At 43.1% G+C, this 26,802-nt stretch overlaps 1 protein-coding gene across 2 annotated transcripts; it reads right to left on the bottom strand.

The window, feature by feature from the left end:
* Positions 1-988: 988 nt before the first annotated feature.
* On the bottom strand, positions 989-22,341 carry LOC116865659 (ATP-dependent RNA helicase DDX19A). 2 transcript variants are annotated; one of them, XM_032853971.1, is made up of 12 exons: positions 22,180-22,341; positions 16,665-16,713; positions 14,524-14,574; positions 13,336-13,471; positions 10,250-10,342; positions 8,631-8,733; positions 8,136-8,250; positions 6,213-6,390; positions 5,619-5,856; positions 3,771-3,933; positions 3,110-3,301; positions 989-2,709 (listed from the first exon to the last, which is right to left on the bottom strand). In XM_032853971.1, exons 1-12 carry the CDS (start codon positions 22,234-22,236, stop codon positions 2,648-2,650), a joined length of 1,437 nt encoding a protein of 478 aa, XP_032709862.1. In that variant the 5' UTR covers positions 22,237-22,341; the 3' UTR covers positions 989-2,647. The 2 variants fall into 2 exon arrangements, with proteins under 2 accessions (XP_032709862.1, XP_032709863.1); XM_032853972.1 differs by lacking the exons at positions 14,524-14,574; positions 16,665-16,713; positions 22,180-22,341 and adding an exon at positions 12,969-13,029 and having other exon boundaries at positions 13,336-13,450.
* Between the last annotated feature and the right edge of the window lie 4,461 nt (positions 22,342-26,802).

The raw sequence follows: 26,802 nt of genomic DNA, 5'->3' as shown, positions 1-26,802 counted from the left end.
CAATGCTTCCCGTGGCCTCCACTCCGTAAGACAGAACAGCCGGTAGTTACTCTGTTTCTGGACTGAAGCCCAGCGAATTTTTGGCTTCAGCCCTGGCTCACCACTTGCATTTTTACCCTATTGCGGGTGTACAGAAATACCGATCTTGCTTTGGGGTCAGGCAGGGTGTTTTCTGGTTTTTACCTTTTTGTATCACTGTTGTGTTGGGGTCATAGTAGGTATCACTTGAACTGGAGCGCTGGTGCCCCACCTGGCCTCCTCCATCTTCTTGTCTCCCATGAGGACCTCTTTCCCCCTCCTCTTGTCCCCTCTCTGGAATCTGGCTCCCCTTCTTGCCCACCTCTCTTTTCCAAACCGCTCTCCCACCTCCAGCTTGCATCCACCCCTCACGTACTTGCAGCCACTCTCCTGCACCTGGTAACACCTGCAGGGACACCCAGCCCTTCATTCCCTCACATCCGTTCCCAGTGGACCGTTTGTATTCTCATTCCCTGGGGGCATGGACTCCAGCCCACACCCACAGCTCTGCCATCCACTCACTCTCGGGACAACCATAATAATCACTTGCTGCAAATAAACAGGGAAAAACATTCAAAGATCTACAAGAGTTTAGATTTACTCCCCAACAATTGCCACCACAGGAAACATGAGTAAATAATTTATAATACTGGGATGAGTACAGGATAAATTGGGGTTTATGACACAGGGATGAGGAAAACTTTTCTAGCCATGGCATAAATCCAGATTTCTTAAAAATGAAATCTGAATAACATTAAACTTTTGTGTAATATTATGAAAATTGAGTTTATAAAGACAAATGAGGAAAACATCCACCACTCAAGTCCAATTTCCTTAAAATAGCAGTGGCTTAAAATCATTAAGGACTGACAATTCAATAGTAAAGTGATGAGGCAAGAATGGGTAGTACCCCGAAAGGCCAAAATACGAATATCCAATAAACTGAAAAAGTTTGCCAAAGCGCACTAAATACAGAATGCAATGATGTCATTTATTTTTGCTACTCGAACTGGCAAATTTGTAAAAATTGACAATAGGATTGGCCAGCAGGAAAGAAAATAGGTACTTTTGTTATCACTACAATAATGTAAATTGGTAAAAACTTTCTGGTAGGGTAAATTGGGAATGGATTAAAATCGTCCTTAAGTCTCCACTCTCTGACCCAGCACCGGGACTTCTAGGAACAGATCCTACAGCGACTTTCACAGGGCAGAGGTGAGTGAGGCTGCGGGCCGTGGCACCGTGGCCACCTCCCGCGCCTGTCACTAGAGAAGCCAAGAACGCAATGCATATGCCTGTGTGCTGGACATGACACATGTCCAAGATAACGCTACTGAGTGAAAAGGCGCGGTGCACTAGAGCCTGAGTAGGATGTTCACATTTTTGTAAAAACGTCGATATGTAAACAGAAGGAAATATTATCGAATGTTCATCAAAATGCCAGCAATGGTGATTCCAGAGAGGTGGGGAGAGACAGCACCTGCTCCTTATGTATGTATATACACATACACACACACACACACCTTTTTTAATGAGCATATATTAGTCTAATTAGCAGAAAAATACAAATAAAAATGAATCATGATTAGTAAAGCCTTTCATAATTACCTTAAAATTTCTGAACATAATGAATGATGGGTATAGCTCGAATTTATCTGTCCTTATGCATATAGATGACCTCTGAGTTAAAGTAGCCAACAGGTCCACTATTACAGATAGAGAGCACTATCAGAGTTTCCACTTGGTCCTAACTTCCTTTCCAAACGCTGCTGCTCACCTCCAGGCACAGTGTGACACCCCGTGGATAAGACCCGACTCACTTGGCCAGGTGTGTGTCAGAAACTCACCTGGTGTCTCTTGGGTGCCATGACTGATTACCAGTGTCTGAGCAGACACAGCAACAGCAGGAAAAGGAAGGCCTAGATTCTGAAAGGGTTCATCTACCCTTGCCAGACCAATCCTTCTGAAGATTCACTGACTTCTGTGTTTCTCTCCAAATTGGGAGATTTACAAAAGTACCCAAGATGCTCACCCAAAGAGAAAAGGACGTCCTCTGGCACAGGGAACAGAGGTAAAAGGGATCAGCTGAAACGTCACTGCATTTAGAAGGAAGATGGCCCCAAGGGCAGGAGACATTGGCAGCAGGTCTCCAGGAAGGGACTGAGAAGGGGGGAAGCTCACGGTCTCTCCGTTGCTGCTCCCGACACTCCATCCGTGCAGCGGGGCCCGCACACCTGTGCTGAGGTCTCTCTCGCACTCTACATCTACCATTTCTGCAGGGGCAGGAGACGGGTCCTATCTCCCCACCGACAAAATAAGCAGGGATTCCTAGGCTCCGCGATTATCCATAGCGACCAGATTATTATAAAGATAGGGAAAAACCATGGCTTAAAAGTGGGGAGGGGCAGGGGGAGGACTACTTTTTCCAAAATGCAAAATTTTCCTTTCTACCTTCCCCCATCATTTGCACAATTTTTGTCGAGTCCAAACGTAATTTAAAATGAGGTAGGTAGTTTCTCTCTCCTCTGTCTTTGTCTTTGTGGTGACTGTCGAGGCCTGTGCCATGAAAGCACTGGTCTCCCATGCAGGCGGAGTGCCAGGGGTGGGCACTGGTGACTGGTGGAGCGTCTCAGTTGGCTATTTTCTCAATCTCGTCCAAATCATCCGTGTCCAGTCTTTCTATTTTCTTATCTGGGGAGGAAAATGAGAATTCAGAGAGAAATCAGTGCAGGTCTACCATGGAGACACACACCTAGGAAAGGGACAGCACAGCAGGGAGAGAGGAAACACAGCATTCTGCCCGGCCGGAAACAGGACCATACCTCTGGCCACAGCAGTCTTGCACTTGACCCCAAAGACTCTCGGTGCCCAAGTGAGGGACAAGAGAGAGCCCTAGGTCCCTCGGCCTGGCCAGGGGGGCACTGTCCTTTGCATCCCTGACCCTGAAAGCACACCTGACCCAGGTGTGCTCTTTGAAAACTTCCATACTGTAGGAAAGGAGGGGACTGTGTGACAAAGACACAGGCCTCTCTCGGGGCCACGGGAGAACCGACCCTTCGTCCCTCCCTGGGGGCCATTCCCCGGTGCTCACTAAAATGCTCCTGGATTCTGTTGAGGATGTTCATGCTGTGCTTGCTGTCAACCATGTTCACTGCCAGGCCCCTCTTGCCAAAGCGGCCTGTGCGCCCGATCCGGTGCAGGTAGGTCTCGTTGTCCGGGTTCCCGTCCTTGTCCACGGGGAGGTCAAAGTTGATGACGACAGAAACCTGTTCGACGTCAATACCTGCATGAAAGGCAGGTGCAGAGGAGTCAGGACGGGAGCCGAAAATCACTGCCAACCAGGTGAGGCCGACACACACCAGCTTCGGGTGGAAGGAAGAGTCTGGGGCAGGCCGGCTCTGGGATTCGGGGACCGGGGGCATGCAGCAGAATCGAGGGAGAGACAGAACTTCGGCAAGTGCTGACAAAATTATGACCTCAAGAAGAGAGCCGCTGCTAGACACAAGTATCAGAAAACGCAGCTGAAACCTCTGTGGGGGCCCCAAAGAGAGCAGACACCGTCCTGGGCCAGTGAGCTGCTGCTCCATGTCCTTCCAGCACATTAGCGCCTCTGGCTTCCGTGACATTCTCATGTGCCAGGGAAGCCCAGTCTCTCCAGGAGAGAACCAAGCCCACGTGGACACCCCCAAACTGGCGGAGCGCCCCGTACAGGACTACCCGGGGCCTGGCGGACAGACACATTCTCTGCTCACCGCGGGCACACACGTTGGTGGTCACCAGCACCTTCTCTTTGCCCTCTCGGAAGCGCTCGATCACCGCAGCCCTCTGCTCCACCATCATTTCGCCACTCAGCAGCGCCACCTGGTGGCCTTCTTTGGAGAGCTCTGCTGCCAGCCAGCTCGCTGTTTTGCGGGTCTGGGGAGAAGGAACTATTTGAGAAATGAAGGTACCTGAAGAGAGTGGGTTTTTTGTTTTTTGTTTTGTTTTGTTTTTTGTTTTTTTTTTCCAGAAGAGAGTATTTTTTGATCTGGAAGACTCTACATGAAACTCAGTAGCTGACGGTTAAACTTCCTAAAATTGTTAATGTGACATGCTGTGACAGGAGGTAATGATGTCACCTGGATATTAATCTCACAGAATATTTAACCTGAATATAATCACAAGGCAGGCACATGAGAGAAATTCTCAAGACTACTTACTTTTGCTTCACGAAAGGTGGGCAAACTGTTCCAGGTTAAAGGAGTCTCGAGAGACATGACAAGTACGTGCAGTGATCTCTGACTGGCTCTTAGGCTTAACACCACCGGCCAGAAGCAATAAAGAACATTTTTGGCACAAGTGGAGAAATGGGGGAAAAAAACCCAAACAAACCAATAACAAGTGGAGAAATGGAATATGGAAGGACCAGACAGGAGTATTATTATTATGTCACTGTTAAAGGCATGACAGTGGCACTGGGCTTATGTAGGAGCACATCTCATTTCTGGGAAGTACTTAGGTGTGAACTATTATGATGTCTACAATTAACTTTAAAATACTTCACCAAGGGGCACCTGTGTGGCTCAGTGGGTTAAAGCCTCTGCCTTCGGCTCAGGTCATGATCCCGGGATCCTGGGATCTAGCCCCACATCGGGCTCTCTGCCCAGCAGGCAGCCTGCTTCCTCCTCTCTCTCTCTCTGCCTGCCTTTCTGCCTGCTTGTGATCTCTCTCTCTGTCAAATATGTAAATAAAATCTTAAATAAAATAAAATACTTCACCAAAACCAAAAAGTATGGATGTGTCAAATGCAAGCACATGGATAAAAGCAAACTGGCTAACTGTTAACAACAGAAGGCATGAAAGTGTTTTCTTTTTTTCATCCTTTCTGGATCAATTTTCAATCTGAGGTAACACTCTATTTATTCCTGATTTTTTTTTTTTTTTGTTATTATCAATGAAAATCTAGGCTTCTTCTTTTTTTTTTTTTTTTTGACACAAGCACCCTAAGTTTTTTTTTTAAGTTACTGCGTTACCACATGCAGAGAAAAGTATAGGGACTGATCTATTTAGGCATTCCTGCTTCGCATTCTTGAATTATTAGTAAGTGAACAAATGATCAGTTACTAAACTTCTATTTTTTAAGTATTTACTGTTCGAGACTGGAAAAAAACTTATATTAATTCTGTAACCAGCTGTCGTTTAGTTTCTTATTTTTCCTACAAATATCTGTTGGTGTTTAACTTCTTATTTTTCCTACAAATATCTGTTGGTTCTCTTGGGTTTTCTAATAATGTATCACCTACAAATAATACTTAAAAAAAAAAACTTTAAAGTAAGCTCCAGGTCAAATGTGGGGCTTAAACTTAGGACTCCAAGATGGAGAGGTGCACACTCTGCTGACTAAGCCAGCCAGGCGCCCCTAGGGACTTGACTGTGAAGCCACGTATGCCTCAGAATACTAAGATAAAACTATCTTACACCTTCACAAACCATTCCTTTCTGGCCACACATGGCACCTGGCCCGCCTCAGCACTGAGGTGGCGCTGGCTGACAGGAGGGGCAGGCACACCCTCCAGGGCCGCTCCTCCCCCGCCAGGCCTGGTGCTGCCACTGCTACTCACATGGCAGAAGATCATGGCCTGAGCGATGGTGATGGCCCCATACAGGTTACACAAGGCCTGGAACTTCTCATCTCTGTTATTGCACAGCACGTAATACTGCTTGATGGTGTCCAGTGTCTCCTCCTCGCGCTTCAACTTGATAATGTTTGGGTCTGGGACCACTTTCTGGGCAAACTTCCAGACAGAGTCTTCGAAGGTGGCAGAGAAAAGCAGCATCTGGCAGTTCCTGGGCAGCATCCTGCAAGGGAAGACCCAGGTATGGGGCATGATCCCGAGTCTTTTCTGGAACGAACAGAAGACAGCGGCCTGGGGCTCGCATGGGCTACGTGCCCAGGAAAACAGCAAAAGCGGGAGGAGAACAGCGGGGAAGAGGTGAGAGCAGCCACGGGGCAGGAATGGGGCTGGGGTTAGATTCCCTAAGTCTCCTTCCTCAACCCCAGGTCAGTGCTGATGAGGAAGTGGCCCATCAAGCAGATGCTTCTGGAGGTACTAGATAAAGAACCTGACAGGAGCAGGAAGAGGTGTTTGAAGTAAAAGGAGAAGATGCTGCAGATCAGAAGGCTGAGAAGTTCCTCTTGACTCAAGAGTTCCTACCTCTGGATGCGGATGCTCTGATCTTGGTGGCCCTGAGTAGCTATCATCACGTCGGCCTCATCCAGAACAAACACCTTGATCTTCTTGGGGTCAATGAACTTGAGCTTGGCGCACCAGTCCAGAACAGTCCCAGGGGTGCCAATGACAATGTGCTCACTGATCTTCTGACCTCTTTCCACTGTGGAGACAAGATGTTTTCTGTGGGGATCTCCATGGCAAAACCAGCTTTGGAAATCAAAGCTTTGCCCATCCTTTCAGAGTTAGTAAAACAAGTTAACTCCAGATGTCAAAACACATATACAGGAGTGTTATCCCGAAGTCTTGGGTTCTTCTACTGTAAAGCAGGCACAATGGCACCCATCTCACTGCATCGTGGTCAGGATTCAATCCTCTGCAGTGAACCCTCAATAAGCATCATGTCTCCTTCCTGCTTCCTCCCGTGATTCAACATCATCCTGCTCGTTCTCCTCAACGTCACTCTTACTCACTTCCCACCACACATTCACTCACGGTTCACAGGTCTTTCTTTAGTTGGTACTTGTGCGTCCCAGGATCCTGGCCCAATGCGTTTTTGCTTTGTTAGACATTCTAATGTGTAGAGAGTTTTCCTAAGTACAAATTCTCTGGTTTAAAAAACATATTACTTTCGAATTATAGCTGGTGGGAGCTGAACTGTTACAACCACCTATCAATATTACTAATGCGCATAGCCTGTGACCAAAACTCCATGATTAGGAATTAACCCTGTTGTATATTAACATGTGGGAAACAACACATATGCAGGGATATTCAAGCATCAGAAGGGGCACCTGGGTGGCTCATCGGGTTAAGCCTCTGCCTTTGGCTTGGGTCATGGTCCCAGGGTCCTGGGATTGAGCCCTGCATCGGGCTCTCTGCTCAGCGGGGAGCCTGCTTCCCCCTCCCTCTCTGCCTACTTGTGATCTGTCTGTCAAATAAATAAATAAAATCTTAAAAAAAGAAAGAAAGAAAGAAAGAAACCCAGAAGTTTGAGAACCACTGCTCCAGGCAAATATAAACCGCTCGGGTCAAAGGGAGGTCTGTCTATGGTTTTTCTAAGCAATGCCAAACTGCTTCCAGAAAGTAACTGTCCCATTGTATACTCCTACTAGGAATGTATGCGCATTCCAGTTTTTGGACCTCTCCATCAATACTTAGTATCATCAGACTGCTTCACTTCTACCCATCTGAGAGGCATACAGTGGTTTTAGCTTACATTTCCCTGATGACAAATGAGGCTTTTGTGAAGAGTCTGTTCAACCGGGCCTCTTTAATATTAGACTCTTTACTTATTTAGACCGCTTACTTTTTCCTTACTGACTTATAGTTTTATATACTCTGGTAAGTTTCTAATCAACCATTTTCTACCTGCTTCTCCTCTCCACTTGACTCCATGTTCTCTATATTACATTCTATAAAATACATGGGAGAAAAAAATGGTGGAAGGATTTCTGGTTTTGATAAGACCAAGTTATCTGTACGTGCTCCTCGTTTACTCTTACTAAGGCTGTGCTTGTTTTTAAACAAAGGGATATGACTCCAACCTACCATCCTCACACCTACTAATCCCTTCTTAGTAATAAGCAGCTTCGAGAACTCTGCATGCTGAATTCAAAACCCTGTTTTCTCTGGGAAGAACGCCAGACTTTAAGAACTCCATGACTCATACAAAGATTTTTTACAACAACTCAAAATCTTTTAAGAGTAGAAACAAAAAAAAGAAAAAAAGAAAAAAAGAGTAGAAACGACTGTCAAATAGCAAGTTTAAAACAGATTTCCTGAAAGTGATGCAGTGGGCCCTAAGATCAACTGAACCAGAAAATTTAATATTATCATACCTTCAAAATTCAAACACCCAACCACCCTATCCTGCTCACTGCTTAGGTCTCAGGCCTTTATACTTACATTTATTGCCTCGAACAGCATAAGCAAGCTTGAGTTCTGGATGAAATTTGCCCATCTGCTCAATCACTTTTCCCGTTTGAAGCGCCAGCTCGTATGTTGGGGAGAGGCACAAACACTAACAGGGAGATCAGAAAGGTTGAGTTTAGAAGAGCCTTTCAGTAATAGACAACAGGCCCTAAAGCAACAACACGCTGACCTTACCACCACTAAAAAGTGCAGGCAACCACATCTTTTCCAACCAGGCCCACTTTTCAGCTGCAGACCCAAACCTACAGCAGGGAGCCCTGGATGGGGGGATGCCTTTGGAAGCCACTGTTTAAGACTGCTGCTGAATGAATTCTACCCAGACTGTGGCCTAGTGCATGACCTGGCTCTGCCTGAGCCACAGGAAACATTTAGACCCCTTTTAGGGGCACCACCATTAAACCCCCACCGTATGGCACTGCCTTGCCCAGGGCAGGCAAGCCAGGGCCCTCAGGATCCCCCAGCCCTCACCTGGGGGTATTTCTCAGCGGGTTCCACTCGGCTGAGCATGGCCAGGACGAAGGCAGCTGTTTTACCAGTACCTGACTGAGACTGGGCAATCAGGTTCTGCGGGCTGGATCAAGGAAGAACAGAAATGAAAATAATACTGTTTAAACACAATACAGTATCAAAAGTTCTTTTTGGGTGGTAGGCATGCAGAGATTTCTCCCTTTAGTCCAGGTTTTCTGCACTGAACACAATGGTATATTTTTTATATGTTGTCAAAAAACTGCTTAAATATTAAGGGACATAATGATTTAGATGCGTTCACGCCAAGAAATCTTCACTCTAGACTCCAGCATAGCCAGCGTACCCTAATTTTGTACCCTAGGGGCCCCATGGAAATTAACACTGCAGGTAAACTCTGTGCTGAGGCAAATCCCCTAAGGCATTTTCTGCCCAGCTATAATGCGTCTCCAGGACTTGGCTCCCTCTGTGTGTTCCCTTTCCCTTCTTTACGAAAATACAAGTCAAACAGATGCTTTAGAGGGAACTTTCACATTTTATTTAACGTAACCCAGTCAGGGAAATGGGTAGAATTTTTGTCACTAAATAAGAAAAATAATGGAGTTAAATGGAAAAGGTTACTACATAGAGTAGGATGCCAATTTCCTACTGCTAAAGTTTCTCTCCTCCCCTGCCCCTCCCTGCACTCACTCATGTGCATGATGTCTCAAATAAAGAAATAAATCTTTTTTTAAAAAATCCCAAATTTAAAAATTGCACAGAATAACAATTATTAGCTCTCTTCATCAGTTTTGTTTGTTTTAAAGATTTTATTTGAGAGAAAGAGTGTGGACACATGAGCAGTGGGAGAGGGAGAAGCAAACTCCCCACTGAGCAGGGAGCCTGATATGGGGCTCAATGCCAGGACCCTGAGATCATGACCTGAGCCGAAGGGAGCCACTTAACCAACTGAGCCACCCAAGTGCCGCTGTTTTAAAGATTTTATTTTTTAAAGTAATCTCTCCACCCAATATGGACCTCGAACCCACAACCCCGATATCAAGAGTCACATGCTCTACCGATTGAGCCTCTGCCTTCAGCTCAGGTCATGATCTCAGGGTCCTAGGATCAAGCCCCACATCAGGCTCTCTGCTCAGCAGGGAGCCTGCTTCTCCCTCTCTCTCTCTGCCTGCCTCTCTGCCTACTTATGATCTCTCTCTGTGTCAAATAAATAAATAAAATCTTAAGACAGAGAGAGAAAGCGTGTGCATGCAAGCGGGTATGGGAGTGGGGAGAGGAGCAGAGGGAGAGGGAGAGGGAAAGGGAGAGAGTCTCAAGCAGACTCCATGCTAACTATGGAGCCCTGTGTGGAGCTGGACCTCACAAACCTGAGCTCATGACCGGAGATCGCAATCTGAGCTGAAACCAAGAGTGCGATGCTTGACCAACTGAGCCACCCAGGCACCCCATCAGTTTTTACTGTTAAGTGGAAAGGCAGACGCTGTACCAAATTTCAAACGACTCTCTGCACTTGCTCAAGTGGTTTTCCTGAAGAAACATGCTGTCCCAAACATCCCATCTTGTTCTCAAGAAGAGTTAACGGTTATTGGTATAAGACATTAAACCAAATCCTGCATACTCACGGCTCAGCAAGCATCATGGGTAATGCGTTCTCTTGTATCTTGGATGGTCGATTGAAGCCCATGGCATAGACTCCCTGGAGAAGTTGTGGTTTCCTAGGAAGCCAGAGAGAGAGAGAATGGATTCCTAGTCACTCAAATTGTTTTAAAAGCCTAGAATTTTAGCTTTCCTTAAATCTAGAAAAAAATGTTTCCTATCTTTGTCAGACGTATTTTTCTAATGACTAAAAAATATCTAAAATGAAACCAAGCCACCATCTTTTTCTACTAAATCTTAATCTGCAACTCTTTTTTTAAGGTTTTGTTTTTATTCATTTGACAGCACAAGCAGGGGGAGCAGCAGGCAGAGGGAGAGGGAGAAGCAGGCTCCCCATTGAGCCTGATGCAAGGCTCAATCCCAGGATTCTGGGATCATGACCTGAGCCGAAGGCAGAAGCTTAACCAACTGAGCCACCCAGGTGCCCCTTAATCTGCAACTCTTGTGCAATTCTGAAAATACAGATTAGCTTCAGTTCCTGGAGAAATTCATGCTTTCAGCAGATCCACAAATATGACTGGCCTTGGAGGACAAATGTTCCCTGAATATTCTAAGAGTGGTATGTATTAATTCATATCAATCTTATAATTTGCATAAAATGAATTATAAAAGACATAGTTAAAAATATACTGCTTACTATACCAGTAACATACAGAAGTCCCCTTAGGGAATGAGATTCAGTTTTAATTTCTTGAGGCAGATGTTAAACTGAACCACAGTCATTTTGTATTCCATAGTCCTTTCAAAGCCAGCCGTGCAAATACTCAGGACAGGCAAGAAATACGAAAATTGCGGCACCTGGGTGGCTAGGTTGGGTTGTTAAGCGGCAACTGCCTTTGGCTCAGGTCATGGTTCGAGTCCTAGGACTGAGTCCTGCACTCGGCTCCCTGCTCAGCAGGAAGCCTGCTTCTCCCTCTCTCTCCTGCTGCTTGTGTTCCCTCTCTCGCTAAATAAAATCTTAAAAAAAAAAAAAAAATTGATTCAACCAGTTTCTATTACCTGATCTACCGTAAATAGGTAGGAGTGTTCAATTACCATACTTAACTTTCCAAATGTTCACATTTAGTTATTAAGTCTAGTCAAAAATGAAGAATAGGAAAGCACCAGCTTATGTAAGTAGATGCACAACAAATATCAAATTCAAGTTGCTTTTCGTTTTTTTTTTTTTTTTAAGATTTTATTTATTTATGACACAGAAATAAAAAGCACAAGTAGGCAGAGCGGCAGGCAGAGGGAGTGGTAGAAGCAGGATCTCCACTAAGCAGAGAGCCCAATGTGGGGCTCGATCCCAAGACCCTGGGATCATGATCTTAGCTGAAGGCAGAGATTTAACCCACTGAGCCACCCAGGCGCCCCTCAAGTTGCTCTTCCATTACATTTACAATTAGCTCTCTGCTACCTCCACACTGACAGGGTGTTCCACAAAAATCCCACCAGACTGTAAAGAAGAGTCAAACCAAGTCAAGACTTCTGTTCTCTGAGCCCTCCTTGGAGTTAACAGGCTCTCTAAGTGGCAAATTCTTCTGGCATATGTTGGTTCTCAGATACAAAGACCTGAAAGCGTAACCTCTGGTGTCTTCTGTTTGGAAGAAAAGGCTAGGAATCTTGGCAGATTTTGATTTGTTGCTAAGGAAACAAAGTCACAACTGATGAAGATCCAAATGATCCAAGAGCTTCCGGTGGTTCATTATTTTTCTCTTATCTTGCAGATTAATTAAAAAATTTTAAGTACAAAAACAAAGCAAGGCAACTTAAGTTTCATTTTTTGTTTCCTCTATCCAAAAACTACTAAATCAGAGAGAACTTGACTTTTCAGAGAGGACAGTTCCTCACTGGTTGGACTGGGAGCTCAAGTCCTTTAAATGAAATGGGGTTTAAAAACCATCAATCCTTGGAAAAGCAAACTCTCGCTTCGGGAAACAAAAGAGCATAACTCGCGGCCCTGATCTAGTTTATAAACAGAGGCAGAGATGACAGATTTGCTCAATGAAGCCCCTGCTGGCGGGAATGCACATAGAAAAATATAATATCCTAAGAACATTAAAAAAAAAAAAAAAAAGCCATGCTTTGAAAAACTTGTTCTAACACTTCAGTAATGACTTGATTTGGTTTTAGTCAGCTCTCATAGTTTAAATGTCTCTTACTCTAAAGCAGTGGTAATAAGTTGGCAAGAATGTAGCCCTTATTTGCCCACAGTGGGCACACTATAGATTTTGCTGATAAAGGCAAAGAATCTATTAATTTCACCACGTTCTTGTTTACCAGCTATTTTCTGTCTGTGATTTCGGTCCTGGCAGGCAGCAAGAACAGTAGTTATGTCTTATGTTACTCACGTCACCCAGCTCAATAGCGTGTATATAAACCAAGGATTCATAAATACTTCTTTACTAATATGCTGAGAGAAACAAAAAAACTTGGTATGACCTTCCACAATTCTGCCTTTAAAGTAAAGAGATGGCAGAAGTCATTCTTAGCACAGTGCCATAAAAGTGCTCCCTTGCGGCTTAATTCTGGGTTCTGAATTGTTTTTTTTTAGTTTAGTTTTGTTTTGTTTTAAATTCCAGAATACTGAAGGCTGCTTTCCACCGTAGGTACTAGGAATCCTGCATAGGCTCTTTTGATTATGTAAAAGCAGATAAAGTGTTCTCAAGACCGTAAACCCTGTAGTCTAACGAAAGGGCTTACCTAATAAGAAATGTTCCTGACATCCAGAAATCACCTGTCAGCCAATATTTTATTGAAAGTTCTAAGAGCATAAAAGAAAAAAGACTTTCAGCTATGATGAATAAATCTGTGGCATTTAAAAATCCCTCCCAAGAGGAGGAGAACTGGGTAGCCAAGAGACAAGGGTGGGAGGGAAACCATCACCGTCAACTTTTCCATACTTTCTCATTTTTGAATCATGTGAATTATTAACTAATCAAAGAAGTAAATACATTAAGATTCTTAAAAATAAAGGCAAAAAGTAAAATTCCCAAAAAATCTCTGAGATGCTCAGTTTTAGAAAGGTGGGACCAACAAGGAACAGCTGTTCCAGGGAACAGACACTCACAGCCGAAGCTCCTCAAAGGACTTCACAGAGTAGAGCGGGGAGTTCGGGTCCCGCTGCAGGACTTCCACCTGGTTTGTGTTATCCACCAGGTTGCTTCGGATCAGCTTGTTGAGTAAGGACTGGGCAGCTCTGTCCTCTGTCAGGAAGAAACCAGCAGATGGCCTTCATACTCACTTGGCCAACCCACCCTCATGAAATCTCTCTTTCTCCCTGGCTCTGCACCAGCACCTGGGCCGCTGAGCACGACTGGAGAAAAACAATCACACCGACACCGACAGGTCTCGCTTTAGATTTCTGACCGCCAGACTCAGTTGGGCTGCCCTGCCCTGTAAGCCTTCTTGTTTCTATTCTCTACTCATTCACTCTTCTCAGATCTTCACCTCCACCTCTCTTCTCATCCCTCCTCCTTCTCTCACTCATCTGATGAACCCACGCCTTCCTTCACAGAGATGTACAAGGATCAGAAGCACCTCCGACACTGCAGTAACACACCTACACACCCACCTGCTTTGTGTGCATACTCTGTGTCCCCTCTGGTAACCTGGGAGGAACAGCCTGTGCTTAAGGCTAACCCCTGCATTGGTGCAACAGGTCCCAGCCCCTTTTGCCTATAAGGCTATTTCTCCCGACACTAACTCTGTCTTGAATTATCAGCTTCCCCTTCCACTGGAACATTCCCCCACTGCATGTGCACACGTTTTAACATTTCATTATGAACTTGCTTCTTCCTTTAGTCCCCATCGCCATCCAGTTGCTGTCCTATTTCTCTATTCCCCTTTATAGGACATTCCCTGAAAAGGCTGTCTATGCTCATTGTCCCCACTTCCTGTCCTCCCCTTCTGCTAAATGTACACTGAATAGGCTTTTGTATTTAGCCTCTGCACTCGAGACCTCAAAGGCCCTTGTTGAGCACACCAGTGGTTTCTACGGTGCTAAATTAAGTGAACAATCCATTTTTATATCTTCCTAATCGATTTATTACCTATATTTGACTACCTACTTTTGAAACACTTCCTTCTTCTGGTCTCTGGATATCCCCCTCTTTTGGTTCTCCTTCTACCTCACTGACTGCTTCTCAATCTCCTTTGCGATTCCTCCACATCTCTTTGATCTAGTGCCTCTCTCTCCAGAAAGGCAAATCTTGGGTCACATGTTGTTTCTTGCTACAGTGTTTTAAAAAGTAATTACCTTTCTCTTCTTCTTCTGTTTTCTCTGCAGTGGCACTGGTTTTAATAACACCTACACAAGAAAACAGGTGTCATCATAAAGGCAAATTTCAAACCCATCTGAAAGGTGTGACAACATAAATAATGAATCTTACATAAGGGATCAAAATGTAAATATTTGCATTTCTTTATATTTAATGGGTTTTTATTCCTAGAAAGCACATACGAAAATTTCAACTTTCTAGATATGTCGGCTGAGTTCATACCGATCGGAATATGTCACCTCTGATTGCTTATCCTATTTTAAAATATACTATTATTTTAGCAAACACAATTAAAAATTAAAAGGAAGAGGTAAAATGATCACTTTTTGTGGATTACAGGATTGTAAACCTGCAGGACTAAGTATTAACTTAAAAATGACTATAAAATAATATATCTGAGCAAAAGATAAAAACGCTAAGTACAAAAGTAAATAGAAATCAGCAGCTTTCATAAATACAGCAATATAACTAAAAAGATCCTATTTATAATAGCAATTAAAAAGATGAAATCCTGCACCCAGAAATAAAGTTAACAAAAAATATGCAAGACTTATACGAAGAAATCTTGAAAAAAGTCATAAAATAATGCAAAGACTATAGCTAAAATGCCAATAAATTAAAATGGAATTCTAAGATATTCAATTAACCCAAAAGGCAGGAAAAGAGAGGTAGAGAAATTATGAAAGACAAACAAATCAAATCGTAAAACTGCTTAACTAAACCCACCATATCAATTTTAACCCACCATTTATATTAAATGTAAATGGATACAAAAAATAAAAGGCATCCAAATTGGAAAGGAAGAAGTAAATGTCAATATTTCCAGATGATATGATATTATGTACAAAAGCCTCAAGATGCCATCAAAATACTGTTAGAACCAATAAATGAATTTAGTAAAGTTGCAGGATACAAAAATTGATACACAAAAATCTGGCGAGTTTCTGTACACTAATAATGAATTTGGAAAGAGAAATTAAGAAAAAAATGTCATTTACAATTACATTAAAAATAATTAAATACCTAGGAATAAATTTAACCAAGGAGGTGAAAGGCCTGTGTACTAAACACTGTAAACATGAATGAAAGAAACTGAAGACACAAATAAATAGGAAGGTTTTCCTTATTCATGAATTGGAAGAATACTGTTAAAGTGTCTGTATACCAAAAGCAACACAAAAAATCAGTGCAAATCCTATCAAAATTCCAATGACATTCTTCACAAAAATATAACAATTTAAAAATTTGTATGCAACCACAAAACTCCTGAACAGCCAAAGCAACCTCCGCCCCCACCCCCCAAAGCAATCTTGAGAAAGAAAAACAAAGCTGGAGGCATTATGCTCCTTTGTTTCAAACTATATTACAAAGCTATATAATTAAAACAGTATGGTACTTGCATAACAACAGACACACTGACCAATGGAATAAACCATGACCAGAAATAAACCCATGCATACACAGTCAACTAATGTATGACAAAGGAGCCAAGAATACACAACAGAGAAAGGACAGTCTCTTCAGGAAACAGCATTGGGAAAAATGGACAGCTACATGTAGAAGAACAGAACTGGACTGCTATCTTAACCACACACAAAAATTAACTCAAAATGGATTAAAGACTTGAACATTAAGTTCTGAAAACTTCAGAAGGAACCAACCCTACTGACATCTTGATCTCAGATTTCTGGCCTCAAGAACTGTGAGACAAGAAACTTTGACTGTTTAAACCACTCAATTTGTGACCTGGAATGGCAGCCCTACTAAACTAATAGAGAGTAATGACTGGCTAAATGACAGTCTGGGACAAAAAGTAAGCCTTTTACCTGTTTACAGTCTGAATTTTGAACCCACATTAACTTTTCAAAAAATTAAGTTAAAAATGTAAAGAAACACTACCAAAAGAACAGTGGCAGGAGCCAGAGACGAGGTAAAATCTGTAAAACTAACATATCCTCTTCAGCAACGGAATTTACTGGCTCTCAAATACAGTGCCGTCATTTGCGAAACATTATGCTAAGTGAAAGGCTTTTGCACGCTGCAGCAACTAATGCAAAGCAGGAAAGCAGGAGAGCACTGAGTATAGTGTGTATCCACCTAGTAGTTACAAGTGACTCACCATTGGTATCTGGTTTGACTTTTTCTTCCTTGATTTGCAAATTACTCATCTGAATGGAAATAAAAGGAAACAGAGTTAAGCAAATGACCCAATCAAAGGAAAGGAAGTCCCCTGAGCAAAGAGAAGTTCCCTAGTGAAAGTCTAGTATCACCTATATTCAGGGAGTTGCCCTGCTCAAGCAGAAATCCTACAAGGTTGGGTGAAGACATCATTTCACATCTTCAAGAACCTTAAAAGGGGAGGGGACTAACAGAGCAGATGGGAAAAAAAAGTTTTGTTTTGTTTTAAGATTTTATTTATTTACTTGAGAGACAGAGACAGAGAGAAAGCACACAAGGGAGGGAATACAAGCAGGGGGAGTGGGAAAGGGAGAAGCAGGCTTCCCCACTGAGCAGGACCCTGAGTTCTTGACCTGAGTGGAAGGCAGATGCTTAATGACTGAGCCACCCAAGCGCCCCAGATGGGAAAAAAGTTTGACAGCAGTCTCAAACCTCTACTTTTCTTTCAACTTATGCTCTTTCTAGAACATCTACCTTCATTAAATACCTATGATAGCCTTTCAAAGGCAGACACACTCACAGTTTTCCTTCTGGATACGGTAAAAAACAATACCATCTCAGCTTTTAGTCCTGAAACACACGCTGTATTAATGCAACACTTAGCAAATAAATTATAGCCTTCTTTTCTGCTTTATCAACCACTTCCACTATGACTTAGGTAAAAAAGTTATTTTATTTTTTTTTAAAGATTTTATTTATTTAGTTGACAGAGATCACAAGTAGGCAGAGAGGCAGGCAGAGATGAGAGAGAGGGGAGAAAGTGGGCCCCCTGCCGAGCAGAGCAGGACCCAGGACCCTGAGATCATGACCCCAGCTGAAGGCAGAGGCCTAACCCTCTGAGCCACCCAGGCACCCCAAAAAGTTAATTAATTAATTAATTAATTAATTTTTAAAATTTTATTTGTTTGACAGAGAGAGAGAGATCACAAGTAGGCAGAGAGGCAGGCAGAGAGAGAGAGAGGGAAGCAGGCTCCCCGCAGAGCAGAGAGCCCGATGCAGGGCTCGATCCCAGGACCCTGAGATCATGACCCAAGCCCAAGGCAGAGGCCTCAACCCACTGAGCCACCCAGGCGCCCCAAAAGTTATTTATTTTTGATGAAAGAATCAACAAATTCATATTCCTGACTTAGTATATTTTGGAAACTTGAACGAAAGATTTTTTTTATTTTGGCCACTAGTCCTGGTCAATGGAAACTTGCTTCCTAAGCTGCAAATGAAAGTGCAAGCAGACCAATAATTTATACATTTGTAATGAAGTTTCCGATCTCATGAGAACTATTTTTCCATGCTCAAGGTATTCTTAAGAGTAAGGGTATGATACAGGCATGGGTATTATAAAGGTATGTTACCAGGGTCTGAAGAGCACCCCCAATCCAGTGCTAGACCCCAAGCCCTTCCTTCAAAATGATCCCTCAACTGACACAATCATTCATTATCCTTATGACAACTACCACTTGAGAAATACTTCCTCCTCCATTCCCCCTCTCCTCAACTGACTCTACTCTTGGTCTTTGGGAGAAGTCCACCCTCACACAGTGGGAATATCCATCTCCTCTCTTAAAACCAGGTCTTCCAGAGAAAAATCAGATCAACACACTACTACAGATAGACACCCTTTCCCTAAGGCCAATGGGAAAGCTGGCACACAACAGAGAAGGTATTTTATATCAGAACTTATCCACTGATTAACCCCTATTTTTAGGCTAATACACAGGGATCCGCAGAAGCTGACTAATCTTGCCATGGGCTGAAAATGCAAATAAGACAGTCTGGTATGGCCAATTCAACCAAGCTGATTAGTCTCAAAGCCTGACTGATGGAAAAGAAAACCATAACCAAATCTACTGTATTATAATTTGTTTGACAAATATATGTGCTGACAAAAGATGACAAGCTTAGAAGCTAGAGAGATCTAAGAGTTTGTCAGCATTTATCAGGCTGTATTCAAGGGAAAAACTACTGGCAGATGAGTATTCCTGTCTTGAGACGTAACTCCACCATGGGAAAGAAGCAGGCCAGTCAACTCTCATTCTCCTTCATTCTGTATTCATCTTCAGTGAGGACCCTTCTGATTATTAATCATGCCTCTCATAGAAGGCAGTGTCCTTGACACTGGACACATGTTTTCAGTTATGATAAAAGCAACCTTCCCCTATCCAAACTGACGGAGTAGCTCCTGAAGGGTGGCTAATGTTTTCTGTTAGTCCCAGAGTCCCTGATCCATGAAGGGGTGAACTCTAAGGCACTCAAAGACACTTCAACAAGGCCTCAAGACCTATCTCTATGACAACTCTAACTGCAAAAGGGTCAGATTATGTCTCTAAAAGATTCTTAGGGTTGCCTTTGGGTTTTGTTTTTGGCTGACCAGGGAAAAGGAAGGAATCAAACTGGTGATTTGGCCAAAAAGAGGCAACAAAGGAAGCCATTTGTGTTGGAAGAGATGATAGTGACAAGTGAACCGGCATCAGGTCCTTTCTACTAATTCAAACTCTCAGAATTTTTTATCAGGGTTCCTAAACTGCAACCAAACTAAACTTCCCAACCTCTCCTTCCCCTCCAAACCTGTTTTTATATGTAGGGAAGACTCAAGGCATATCCTTGACCACATAAGCTTAAACCTAACAAAAATCCTCACAGTGTGTAAATGTAAAATCTTTATCATTGTGCTTTCTCTGTCCTCCTCTCTGTCATTTTCATCTACTACCTGTACACTTGAGAGCACAGTCACATAACCTAATATCATGAATTATTCTTAAGGTACACAAGTCTACACGATAAAATAAAAAAAGGGGGGTGGTCTTTCCCAACTAATAGGAAGCAGTGTTTTGTTTTGTTTTAAAGATTTTATTTTTTTAGACAGAGAGAGAAAGAAAGAGAGAGCTTGTGCAAGCAGGGGGTAGCGGCAGAGGGGAAGGGAAAAGGAGGGAACCCCAAGCTGACTCTGCTCTGCACTTCAAGCCCGACACGGGGCTACATCCCACAACCCGGAGATCGTGAACTGAGCCGAAAACTAAGTCGCACACTCAAATGACTGAGCCACCTAGACGCCCCTAGGAAGCAGTGTCATAACACATTTATTTATACCAGCTTCCTGAGAAGTAGAGTGATTAAAACCAGATAGTAAGTATGTTTAGACCTATATTTACAATATTCGTAGTATCACAGCTAGATTAGAGTCATAGGCTTAAAAAGATTTGAAACCAGCTATCTTTTAGGAAAGCTCTGGTGTGAAATACTGGATTTTAAATCCTCCTATGCCAGAATCTTAACCTTTGTCATACTCTCTGATTTATTTGTGGGAAACAGCCTGTTTTATTACTTGCCCTGATTCTTCTCCTGACTCCAATGCCACATTTCCAAATGCAAGATTGGTGCTGTGCAGAAAACATAATACAGCTAACAGTTTCCTATCCTTAGAAAAGCCAGCTTGCAAGGCTGGCCCGTCCCGCATCTGGGGTCTTGGACTTCGGAAGGGTTCCCACCATTCCTAGAACTGCTGAGGGGTTTGCTATGCCTAAACTGTTTGTAAAAACATGAGCTTTATGTTAAACACCTGCTTTCCTTCTCCAAGTCTGGAATTTTGGTACACGCTAGGCAGAGGGTTAGTTTGTGACATCACCCGTGCCCCCCAATAAGAACCCTGAGCACTGAGTCTCTAATGAGCTTCCCTGACAATACTTCACATGTGCTATTACAATTAGCTGCTGCAGGACTTAAACTCAAATTAAGCTGAGTATGTAAGTCGACTAAGAGAGGACTCTTGGAAGGTGGTGCCTGGTTTCCTCTGGACTTTGCCAGATGTGCCTTTTCCTTCTGCAAATTTTGCTTTGTATTTTTTCATTGTAATAAATCATAGCTGTGAGTACAAACATATGCTAGGTCTTCTGAGTCTTCCCAGGAAATCACTGAACCTGGACTATTCCTGGGGATTCCCAACACAGGTACCTACCAAGAGACCTCCTTACCTCAAAATAAGAAGAGCCAAACCTGAACTCAACATTGTCCATATAAAATCTGCCCATCCTCCCACTTCCCTGGTCCTGTTATTAGGTTTTACTAATACCACCTGTGGGCTCCTGACTGCAAACTGCAACCTTTGCCTTTTTCCTAAATCCTGCTCTTTATACTACCACAATTCTCTTGAATCCATCTCTTCATTGTCACTTCCACCAACCAACAACATACACCCTCTCTAGGCTAGACTGCCACAGGGATTGCCTTTCCTTTGGACATCACTCCTTCTAATATTCTCTGTAGTTCAATAAATCTTGACAGCTCTCAGATCTAATCTTGTCCAATATCCTCCCGAAAAATCCCCAAATCAACCAAGTTAAGTCTCTCCTCTTTAAGTTTTCAATGAAGGTTGCAAAGTACACTATACAGTATTTTCTGTTCAGCTTCTACTACAACCCATAAACTGAAGTTGTAGCAAAAATGAGTTCTGATTTTTGCTCTCTAGACAAGTCCAGCCCCTCTGAGCATTTTCTCCTAAAATGCCATTCACCTCTCTCTTAAATGACTCATTCTCTAAAATCCATTTGAAATAAAAACTTCTTCACAAGGAATTTCACTGTTTCCTACTCATAAACGGCCTCTTTCCACTCAGAGATCACTTATCACATTATTCTTACCATTTTCACAGCACTTCCCACATTCTCACCTTCCTAACTAGACTGTAAAGATTCTTTTTATACTCCACTGGATTTAGCCCGTAACATTTGCTGACAGTCAAACCGACAATCCTCCCAATGTAATCAAGGATGACTGGGAAAAAAATGTAACTTAGCCATTAAAAAACTTACATAAGACTTCAGACTATCAAACAAACACAAACTATTAAAATCAATTATCATTATCACTAAACTAACCTTAACTAAGATATCAGAACAGAAAGCCAGCTTATACTCTAATTACCTTAAGTTGAATAGGTCTTCATTAATCAAATAACCAGTATATGAAATAAAACGTCACTTCAAACATCAACGAAACAATCTGAAGGGCCTCCCGCTGACATCTGCAGTAGACTGAAACACTAAATCTGAACCTGAATCTGTTATTCTTCAAAGAGCTACAAACTGCCAACCATGTTAAGCACAAACCGAAAAACAATGTTTAGCACAGAATCACTCAGAAAACAGACAAGAGAATTAGCACCTAAATTTCCCTACAAACCCCACCCCCGAAAAGGAAGTGCAACAGAAAAAAAAAAAGCATACAAAGTGGGAAAAAACTTGCTACTGGGTAAAAAAGTCTTTAACCCGCCCAGATGAACAGAAGAAGGCCGACGTTGGTCTCTTTCGACCCAGGCGCAAATCGGGGCTATGATTCCCGGCAGCAAACTCTAGGGAGATGTGGGCCACAAGCCTGCCCAACCCGGGTAGCTAGCTCCCCGGGCTCGTATCAGGGTTCGATCGGGCCCCTGCTATGCTCGCCCCGCGGGAGCTGAAGCCACTGACCGACTTGACAGCCGCTTCCTGCTCGTCCACTGCCAGGGCCCACGAGTCGGTGGCCATGATCCGGCGGGAAGTGAGGTCGACTCGCTAAAGAATTCACCGCACGCGCGCCAACACCAGTCCTGAGTCCGCTGTCTCTGCGAGAACCACCCCCACGAGGACCGGAAGCGGCGGTGCCGAAAGTGACGTCAGTTCCTGCCCGGCGCAAGGCGTCACTATTCCGCGCCGCGCCGGGCGTGTTCTTCAGAGTGGCCTCTTCCGGTGGTTTGCTGACGAGCGTCTACCGCGGGCTGGAGCACCGTTATCGGGCCCTGAGATCCCCAGGCTCTGCGAAGTCAAACTATTAGTCCTGGCTTTATTGCCTTACTTCACACTGAGGTAACCCATGCTTTATTTTAAACCTGTCACGTGTCTCTGAATTCTAAAGACTTGCACAAAGGTAAGTCCCCTGAGAATGCTGTAGATGGCTGGTGTCTGGTGTTAACGCGGTAGCATGTAAGACAAAAATCAAAACGAAACCAAAGCCGTTAGACGCCCCCCGTAATTCCATCACTCCGAAGAATACACGCAGCAGCGTTTTATTTTTCTTCTGGGTCCTTCCAGTTTTCGTCCATATGCATCAAAACACGGGTGTTTTACATAGACAAACAACGTACGCATACAATTTTAAATTTGACCCTTGTATTATATGGCTAAGTATTTTTTTTTCATGTTATAGTTATCGATTTCATGGCATTATAATAGTCCATTAAATTCATATCACATAAATTATCTAACTCCCCCTACCTCTGTCACCTTGGAGATGTATAGGTTGTTTCCAACGTTTTATCGTTTATACTCAGTGAACATCTCCATCCCATCAAAAATCATCTTGCTTTTGGTTCGCTTTCTGCCTCTCGCCTCCCACCCCAGAATATGAATTCTTCGAGCAAGAGCAAACATTTTATGTCTTAGTCACAGTTAATTTGTGAGAAATTCATGACACATAGTAGCCTCTTGATAAATGCTTTTTAACGTGTGGATGAATACGTTAATAGAGATTTTAGTTCAAAATGTATTACTTTAGGACATCTTTTTTAAAAGATTTAATTTATTTATTTGTGAGAGAGAGAGTGCATGAGAAGACCTAAGGTTCAGAGGGAGAAGCAGACTCCCCACTGAGCTAGGAGCCTGATTCGGGACTCTAGGATCATGACCTGAGTGGCTTAACCAACTGAGCCACCAGGCACCCACTTCAGGACATTTTTAATTGCAACATTTATGTCAAAATGTGTGAATGACTTGAAAGCTTTGCAAAAGAGGATACCGTTGTGGTGAGTAAGTTCATGAGAAAGAGCTGGAAATCACTGGTTATTAAGGAAATGCAAATCAAAGTGAAATGCAAATCGAAGTCACCGCACAGAGATACCACTGCACATTGGTAGAATGGTTAAAATTAAAAATTGACCTACCCTGTGTTGGTAAGAATGTGGAATGTTAAAGAAATATTCAACGACATGGTAGAGATGGCAAGGCACACAGGATAGGTATAGGGAACTCTACAGTGAGATTTTTTTTTGGTGAGGGTGAGATGCAACATGAGGGAGAGGGAATTTATAGCTGAGGAGCAGGGTGGTGGTGGTAGGGAGTGGTCAGTGGATCAAAAATTACTAAGAGGAAACATAAAGGTGTAGGGGAATTCTGTTAGTGGAATTCTAACCTAACAGGATTCTTGCTGATGAATCAGACCCCACCTGGGGGATGGTGCTGTCAGATACTGAGGTGGCCAGATACCAAGTGTTTGTGGGGGGGTGGTTCTTGCTAAAACTGGATTTTACAAGGAATGAGCAGATAGGCTTAGTAGAAGGTTCAAGAACCTGACTAAAGTTTGGTCACGCAAAGAAACTTTGTCAGGAGCAACTGGAACTCTCAGAAACTTCTGCAGAGAATGTAAAATGGCACAGTGGTTTTGTATGTTAGGCAGTTTTTCTTTCTTTTTTTTTTTTTTTTAAAGATTTTATTTATTTGACAGAGATCACAAGTGGGCAGAGAGGCAAGCAGAGAGAGAGAGAGGAGGAAGCAGGCTCCCTGCAGAGCAGAGAGCCCGATGTGGGACTCGATACCAGGACCCCAAGATCATGACCTGAGCCGAAGGCAGAGGCTTAACCCACTGAGCCACCCAGGTGCCCCTGTTAGGCAGTTTCTTAAGAAGTTAAACCTATACATACTCTGTGACCCAGCAAATCTACTCCTGGTTACTATCCAAGAGAAATGAAACCTATGTCTACAGACTTGTACCAAATGTTTATAGCAAAATTCGTCAAAAATAGCCCCAAACTGGAAACCCAAATGTCCATCAACAGGAAAATGGGTACACACATTATGGTATGTTTATTCATTGAATTACTACTCAGCAATGAAAAGGAATAAACTATTCATGATGAAGTAGGTGAATCTTAAGAGATGTTGCATTGAAGGGAAGAAGTCAGATATAAGAGATGCAATACTGTAGGATCCACATATATGCAAGTCAAAAATTGGAAAAGGGGGGCGCCTGGGTGGCTCAGTGGGTTAAGCCTCTGCCTTTGGCTCAGGTCATGATCTCAGGTTCCTGGGATCGAGCCCCGCATCGGGCTCTCTCCTCAGCGGGGAGCCTCCTTCCTCCTCTCTCTCTCTGCCTGCCTCTCTGCCTACATGTGATCTTTGTCTGTCAAATAAATAAAATCTTTTTTAAAAAATTGGAAAAGGGAAATCTGTAGTGATAACACTCATCTGAGGGCAATGCATCTGGATGAGGGAAAGTTGAGCAGGACACAAGGGAACTTCTGGGTGATAGAAATGTTGTGTATTTTTTTTTTTTTTTAAGATTTTATTTATTCATTTGACAGAGCACAAGCAGGGGGAGCTGCAGAGGGAGAGTGAGAAGCGGGCTCCCACCGAGGAGGGAACCCAATGTAGTGCTCGATTCCAGGACTCCAGGATCACAACCTGAGCCAAAGTCAGACGCTTAACCGACTGAGCCACCCAGATGCCCCTAAATTTTATTTTTAAGTAATCTCTACACCCAACATGGGTCTTGAACTTAGAACCCTGATATCAAGAGTCACATCCTCCACCGGCTGAGCCAGCCAGGTAACCAAAATATTCTGTATCTTGATTGGGGTCCTGGTTACATAGATGTATAAATTTGTTAAAACTCATGGAACTGGGGGTACCTGGGTGACTCAGTTGGTTCCAGCCCCATGTTGGGATTCCCACTGAGTGGGGAGTTTGCTTTCTTCTCCCTTTCCCACTGCCCCTTCCCCCATCTGCTTGTGCTCTCTCTTTCTCTCAAATAAATAAAATCTTTAAAAACAAAACAAACTAGTGGAACTGTATATTTCAAATGTCATTTTATAATATATAAATTATCCTTCCCAATAACATTGATTTAAAAAACAAAAAAGGGAATGAAGTACTGATAAATACAGCAACAGAAATGAGAGTTCCGCGGTCTTACAGACATTATGTTGAGCAAAAGAATCCAGAGATATAGTGTGTAGTACATGTTTCCATTTATGTAAGTTCAAAATAGGTATGTATATATAATCTCTAGAGATAGAAATCAGAACAGTGGTTGCGGGGGGATGGGCTGGGGTGAGTAGGATTGTTTGGAAGTGCAAAAGAGAACTTTCAGGAATGATGAAAATATTCTGTATCTTTTTTATTTTTTTAAATGTTCTGTATCTTAATTGGAGTGGTGGTTACAAAGCAATGCAGTGAAAAAAAAACTAAATTTTTAAAAACACAGGTAGTAACACTTTGTACTGTAAAAACTGTTTGTGGGGGGTTTAGAATGTTTTCTCAGCTCTTACCTACTCATTTAAAAAGAGGGCATGCTCAGGAGTATACCTTATGCTATAGAAAAATGCCACATAGTCTTCCCAAGTAACTAGTTTAATTCCAGGCATCCTTAGCACCGGTGAGTTGGAAAACTACATTATTTATAAGGAGCCAGCACCATGGTCTAACTCTATGTGGGGCAGCAACCCTGAGAGAGACTGCTAATTGCGTTTCTGAGGAATAATGTTTCTTCTGTCTTACTATTGCAGCAATTGCTGAAAATACCAACAACTAGATTTTGAGGCACCTCTCCCTCCCAGTCTGTCTTATCTCAAACATCTAGGCAGCAGACTCTCATGAAAAGCAAAAGCAAGAACACGAACAGCCTAGTTTTTCTAAGTTCTTTGGGGACAGAGGATCTTGCGTAGAGCACAACTGAAGTCTAGGAGTCCACTCTCCTCTTTTGATTGCTGTTTTTTTTTTTTTCCCTTAAGATTTTATTTATTTAACAAAGAGATCTCACAAGCAGCTAGAGCAGCCGGAAGAGGGAAAGGGAGAAGCAGGCTCCCTGCTGATCAGAGAGCCCCATGCAGGGCTCAGTCCGAGGACCCTGGGATCATGAGATGAGCTGAAGGGGACACTTAACAGACTGACCCACCCAGGGGTCCTTGATTGCTGTTTTATTACAAAGTCAGCTGCTCCGTCACTGAGAGCATGACACCTACATTGTTTCCACTGAGACACAACTCCTCAAGCTCAATATGGTCTCCTGGGGAATTGAGGATAGGACTTTTGCTTGCATCGGATATGTAGGGTGTTTACTGA

Source organism: Lontra canadensis, unplaced genomic scaffold (genome assembly GCF_010015895.1).
Source record: "Lontra canadensis isolate GAN:19392208 unplaced genomic scaffold, GSC_riverotter_1.0 scaffold8, whole genome shotgun sequence".
In the NCBI taxonomy this organism is placed as follows: domain Eukaryota; kingdom Metazoa; phylum Chordata; class Mammalia; order Carnivora; family Mustelidae; genus Lontra; species Lontra canadensis.
This window is presented reverse-complemented; position numbering and strand designations above follow the sequence as displayed.